This window comes from Helicoverpa zea, chromosome 23 (genome assembly GCF_022581195.2).
Source record: "Helicoverpa zea isolate HzStark_Cry1AcR chromosome 23, ilHelZeax1.1, whole genome shotgun sequence".
In the NCBI taxonomy this organism is placed as follows: domain Eukaryota; kingdom Metazoa; phylum Arthropoda; class Insecta; order Lepidoptera; family Noctuidae; genus Helicoverpa; species Helicoverpa zea.
In genome coordinates, this window is record NC_061474.1 from 7,222,140 (window position 1) to 7,228,810 (window position 6,671).

General features: G+C 59.0%; 1 protein-coding gene across 1 annotated transcript; it reads right to left on the bottom strand.

Annotated features, from left to right (window-relative positions):
* Nucleotides 1-4,038: 4,038 nt before the first annotated feature.
* LOC124641715 lies at nt 4,039-5,026 on the bottom strand. The gene is made up of 2 exons (XM_047179881.1): nt 4,223-5,026; nt 4,039-4,155 (listed from the first exon to the last, which is right to left on the bottom strand). Exons 1-2 carry the CDS (start codon nt 5,024-5,026, stop codon nt 4,039-4,041), a joined length of 921 nt encoding a protein of 306 aa, XP_047035837.1.
* Nucleotides 5,027-6,671: the final 1,645 nt, after the last annotated feature.

The window sequence follows — 6,671 nt, forward strand, 5'->3', positions numbered from 1 at the left end:
TGCGGTTAAAGGACGTGGCACATTACAGCAGCACCGCAACAGCACGGCTCCACACCAGCATTTAAGTTGTCATTCAATTTAGAGCATTAAATCGTGTATATTATAATATATTTCGTAATGTCAATATGAAAAAGCCAACGGCGAGCAGTCAGCGTGCTTGCCGCTTCCACACAACTCGACTCGCCGCCCGCGTGCTGCAAGCGAGCGGTCCTCATGCGTACAGCGCGCCGACGGCGTGCTAATTGCCCGCCGACTCCGAGCCGGCAGCGAAACAACGTCATTACGTCGTGTTCAATCATAACATCAATCATAATCGTCTTAAAATAATATTGAGTTTGCGGTGACAGCAAGCTTACACCTCGCGGCCGGCGCGCGGACGGCGCGCCGACGGCGAGCGGACGGCGAGCGGACGGCGCGCCGACGGCGAGCGGACAGCGCGTGGTTGGCGCGCTGTCCGCTCGTCGTAGTCTTAATTCGAGGCGACGCCGTGCTGCAGCCGTGCTGTTGCCGTGCTGCTATAATGTGCCACAAGCTTAAGACGATGATGGGAATAATCTATTTGGGTCCACCATCTTATACTAGGAAAAAACGATTTACTTAATCCACATCGCTATTTTGCTTTCAACACTGGCCCTTTTCTTATAGAGCTTTCACACTGGCCGATTTTTGTCGCATGTAGCAAAACCAAATTGTACCCGGCCGCCTGACATTTTTCGGTCGTCCGTCCAAAAGTCCGTCGCTTGGTTTTTTCGTACCGGTAGTTGTCAATTGTTTACTGTCCCTTACTAAACGAGCGATGTGGGTCGAAAAACCGAGCGGAAAATCCACTTGTGTGAAAAACAGGGTGTTTTCTTTACCGAAAACCACGTATGAGGAAACTGTTTAAATCAATTCTGTTATTTATTCTTGTGACGTTCTCAGTGTGGATTTTTCGTAGAAATGGGTGCTGCAAGCTAGTTTGAAGGAGGACAAGTAAATTCAATATGATATTGTGACTGTTTTGTGTACTGTAACGTTGTACGTTATATTTTGAATATTAAAAAAAATACTGAATACTAGATTTGCTATATCTCAGCCGCGCGCCGCGAGCCGTGAGCCGTTGACGGGTGACGGAAACCGGTTCGGCGAACTATCCCTCCTATGAGGCGACGCGAGCAGAGCCGGCGGACAATCGCGAGACGGGCACTAGCACGACGCCGCGAGCCGGAATTAGTACTGGTCTATGTACGCTTTTAACTCGCGATTATATTGCATTTAATTTTATACTAAATAAAGTATTGTGATTTTAAAATTATATTTAGAGTCAGTGTATACCCCAGATCGGGGTTCAAGTACCAGACTACCTCCAGTGCACCTACCGTAGTGCACCTACCTAAAGTGCGCCTATCTACGTGCTGTGTCTACCTACGTGCCTGTGCCTACCTACGTGCCTGTGCCTACCTGCGTGCCGCGCCTATCTACGTGTCCTTCATCTACCTACGCGTCCGGCATCTACTAGCGCGCTGCACACCTACCCCGCCTGACCGCTGCCGAGCTGCCTTTTTTTTTTTTTTTTTTTTTTTTTTTTGTTGTCGCTGGGCTAAAAATGCTATTACGCATCCCCTTCCCATCGGGGGACGGGAGAGGGGTATGTGGGACTCCCCGGTAAAGACGTTCCCGGTATACCCACTAAAAAGGCCCAGCGGCACTCCGACCTCGCCTGAGTGGAGGGGGTCTGGGAATCCATGGCATCCAGTCCCCCACCGGCGATTGCCCGCCTTACGGCAGGCCCCTCATACCTCCCCCTAGTGGGGAAGGGTCCTTATAATGGCCGGAGCGCAGGGGTTGATCCTTGTGGTGCAGGCGGTGGCGCCCCCGCGCCTGTCGCCCGCTGATCACCCCCCGGGGCGGATGGGGACAGACGTTGTATTCGCCGTCTTCTGCCCCTTCTTCGTCTACGGAGCGGCACCGCGAGAGGGTCGTTCTCCCGCATGCGCTCCGCCGCTTCCTTCTGAGACATGACGTCTTCACAGAAGGAGGCTACCGCTTCCCATGTCTCCTCACTTCCCAGCATGGCAGCAATCACGCTGGAGAGCGAGAGGTCATTCCCGACCACCGCCATCAGAGCGCGGCGGGGTTCAGCCCACGATGGGCACACCTGAAGTGTGTGCTCTGCCGTATCCACCGTAGCTTCGCAGTGGTGACACTGTGGGGTCTCCTCCCTCCCAATCCGGTGCAGGTACGATCCGAAGCAGCCATGCCCGGACAGCACCTGCACCAGACGCATCGAAAGGCACCCATGCCGCCGATCGAGCCATCCGTTCAGGACAGGCCCGATGGCATCCAGCGTCCAGCGACCGTACGTTGCCGAGGCAAGATCTTCGGCCCAGTGCAGAGTTATTGCCTCCCTTGCCTCCTCACGCACCTCTTCTTTTTCTGTCGGGTCTGGGCGCCGGTTTAGCGCCTTCTGTCCCGCCGTCCAGTCGTACACTCTGGCGAGTACCCAAGCCTCGAGCTCCCAGGGAGGAGTACCCGCCAGAACGCACGCCGCCGCAAAGCTCACCGTGCGGTACGCCCTCGACACCCGCTGTGCAATGGCCCTTTGTGGCCTGCGGATGGCAGCGGCGTTCACCCTACTGCACAGTGAGTCTGCCCAGATTGGGGCCCCGTACAGTGCCATACTTTTGAGTATGCCGGAGTATAAACGTCGGCATTGGTCGCCGGGACTACCGATGTTAGGGAGGAGCCATGAGAGGGCGCCCGCAGTCCTCATCAGGCGCGTCGACAAGCCGCTGAAGTGTGCTCTGAAGCACCACTTACTGTCGAGCACTATGCCCAGATATTTCATCTGGGGCTGCACCCCAATGCGGACACCCTCCACATGGATATGGGCGTCGGGCGGTTCTTGCTGCCGGGTCCCATGGAAGAACACGGCCTCGGTCTTGTGCAGCGCCACCGTCAGCCCTAGGCGGGAGATTCTGTCCACCACTTGAGAACCGCCCGCCGAGGCCAAGCTGGCTGCCTCTCCAAAATTTCTCCCCCTGGCCGTCAGAAGGGTGTCGTCTGCATAGCAGATGACAGACGTGCCACGGGGGAGGTTGCCCCTCAAAAGCCAGTCGAATCCGATGTTCCACAGGAGTGGCCCTAAAACTGAACCCTGCGGGACACCGGACTCGACGACGTAACGTCGGAGCTGACCCGACTTGTCCACAAGGAGGACTGTACGGTCCCTCAGGTAGTCCGCCAAAAGTCCCCGCAGATACGGGGGCACCCCATGGAAGCGGAGGGCCTCCAGTATGGTGGAGTGAGGAATTGAGTTGAAGGCGTTGGCTATGTCAAATGACACAGCCAGCAGACCATCTCCCGCATCCATCGCCTCCCTCACCTGGCCCTTGAGTCGCGACAGGGCATCAACTGTCGAACGCTCAGCTCGAAAACCAAACTGAGCGTCCGCTAGATCCGGGCCGATTGTGCCCAGATGCCTGGTGATACGGGCAGCGAGGATCCTCTCGAACATTTTACCGACCTCATCCAGTAAAACGATAGGTCGGTATGCCGATGGGGAGTCCACCGGCCGCCCTTCCTTTCGAAGAAGGCACAATTGGCCCTCCTTCCATGGCTTTGGGAACCTCTCACACGTCAGACACGCACTGAAGAGGTCCCGAAACCTTTCTCCCATCTGGGAGATGGCGATGGCCACCACCTTTGCGGGGACGCCGTCCGGACCTGGGGCCGTCTTTTTCCCCCTGAGGCAGAAAGCTGCCTTCTCCACCTCGTTCTCAGTAACCGGCGGGACTTCCTCGGCCGATAGAGCCGCACCATGTGGGGCGCTCATCACTGGTGGAGTGAAGTGGTCTCTGCGAGGAAACAGGGACTGAACAACCCCATCCAGTAACGACGGCTCGAGAGTCTCGGCAACTGGGGGACCGTACGGGCGTAGTTTGTTGCGTGCCGCCTTGTAGGGCCTCCCAAAGGGATCCATGTCCAGACCCTCAAGCATCTCCGCCCTCGCGTGATCCTGGGCTGTGGCCATTCGCGCTGTCAATGTCGACTTGGCCTCTATGTAGGCTGCATAGAGGCGGTCCTCGTTGTCGAAGTCGCGAAGGCGCCGCCGCCGGCTTCTTGCGTAGGCCCGCCTGGCCGCCACACAGGCGGCCCGAAGAACCCCCAACTCCTCTGACCACCAATAGACGGCGCGCCTAGGAGGTGGACGATGAGACCGAGGCATGCTAGAGTTGCACACCTCGGTCAGGGAGACCCTTAACTGGGCCGCTGTGGCGTCCACATCCCGGACTTCTACAGGAGGCGACAGCCAGTCCTGGACGAAAGCTGCCTCCGAGGCGGCCTCCCGGTCTAGGCGGGAGAGCGCCCACCGTGGGAAGTGCGACCGACCTTCCTGGGTCCCTTGGGAGCCCGGGGTGGAAACATCAAACCGCACGTATCGGTGGTCGGACAGCGTCTCCACCAGCTCCACCCGCCAGTCCAGTACACAGGCCGCCAAAGAAGGGGATGCAAAGGCGAGGTCCACGATGGAGCCCCCCTGCCGCCGCACGCAGGTGTGAACTGTTCCCCTATTCAGGAGGGACAGACCGGATGACACGCACCAGGTTTCCACCTCTCGTCCTCGGGCATTGGTGGTCGGGTTACCCCATATTACCGACTTGGCGTTAAAGTCGCCCAAGACCAATACCCGGTGCTGCACCACTCCGCTTGCCACCCTGGCGAGGACTTCGAGAAAGTTCTCGAATTCCGTGAGAGGGCGGTTTGGGGAGAAATACACCCCTATAAGGGCTATGTCATCCCACGCGGCAGCCACGTATCCCGGTCCCCTCTCTAAGAGTGAGAGGGGGGGTGAGTCCGTGGAAGATCGCGCCACCAATGCAACTGAGCCATTGTCGTCTCCCAGCCAACTGCCAGGGACAGAGTACGGCTCGGCGACAACCGCCACGTCCACCAACCACTCCGCAAAGGTTTGAACCAGCAGGCTCTGGGCTGCTTTGCAGTGGTTGATGTTCGCTTGAAGAACACGTCGTCGATTCCCAGCCATCAGTCGGTGTTCATCGCGCTTCCCTCGGTGGCCGGCACTGGAACTGGAGTTTCAGAGGTGGCGGCAGCAGCAGGCCGCACCGGCGCCTGCAGTTTGCCCTTCTTCAGTGGCGGTCGGCATTCCTTGCTCGCCATTACGTGGTCGGATGGACGACCACTGGCAGCGCATACTGCGCAATGCGTGGTGGCAGCCTCGCAGCTAGCCAGCCTGTGCCCCTCTTTTCCGCAGCGGAAGCATAGTTCCCCACGCTCGGCAGTGGATGGGCAGAGAGGCCGGGTGTGTCCGATGCCGAGGCACTTGAAACAGCGCATCGGCGCATCCTCAAGCACTTGGACCCCACCCGAGCTAAACCCGACCGGGAGGCGGCCCTTAGCCAGAACCGCCTTGGCAGCTACGACCGGGCACTCTAACCTCATAGTGCCCATACCCCTGCGGCCAGGTCTAATGGCTCGGCCCTTGACAGATGCGACGGGGCAGCCCCCCGCCGCCGCAACCGCTGCCACCACCTCTTCTTGCGTGACGGAGTCGTCGAGGTCGGTCACCTCGAGAGCTACACACTTGACGGCCCTCACAACCTTGGCCGTGTCCGCGACAGCCTCTCGGAGCTTCGTCGCAAAGAGGTCCGCCTTGGTGTCGCGTTGAGCCCCCGAGAACTCGAAGATACGAGCCCCCGTTTGGGTCTTCCGGCACGTAACTCTGCCAGCCCCAAGTTCCGAAGGGTCGACGTTTGTACGAGCCCGTCGCAGCACGGACTCATACGTCTCCCCTCGTTCCGCTGCCTCTGGGGTCAACGTGACCACCACGGCTTCGGTTCTTGGAGGAGGAGCGAGCTTCCTCCTCCTGTCCTCTAAAGCGGCAGGCTTGGCTGCGGGGGGCTCGGGAGCCAACTTTTTCCCCTTCCGCTTCCTTGCTACCACCTTAATCCAAGGCTGGTTGGAAGGGGTGGTGGAGGGCAGTAGTGGGTCTTCCCTCACCGGTTCGGGAGGGACCGTCTGGGTAGTCGGGGGTAGTGAGGTCTTCTTGCCCTTTCCTTTGCCCTTGGTGGTCTTTAGGACCTGGGGCTCCGACTGAGCTGGAGCCGTTGAGGGCCCCGGTGCGATGGGCATCCGTCCGGGTGCTTTATCAGCCGCGAGTGGAGGGCGTAACCGCGTCTCCGGCAGGAGCCGGTCCTCTATGCCGGCAAAACAGGCCCTGATGAATGCTCTCTCCTCCATGACGACCTTTCGGATGAGTTCCTCAAGGTCAGAGGAGGGAGGCATCGTTGGTGGACCTTCCGACGTCCCCTCGGGCCGAGTCATGGGCTCGGCAACGCGCGCGTGCAGCGCGGACACCTCTTTCTGCAGGCGATCCACCTTCGCCTGCAGTTGCCGCGTCTCATCGGAGGTGGTGCGCTGCGCCAACTCCTTTACAATGCCGAGCAAGCTCGCTGCCCGGCATTTTAGGGCCTTCTGGAAGGTCCCCTTCAAGTTGGAGGACTTGGAGGCGACCTCTAGGATCTCCATCTGATCCTCCAGAGCCATGCGCTCCATTTCCTCCACGGAGTAGTCCGCGTAAAGGACACTGGAGGCGCCGTGGCTGGCCCTGGCTCTGCTTGGCCGGTCGTCGGCTTCTAATACCGCCCTCTTCGCGGGCTTCTCGGCTGCGT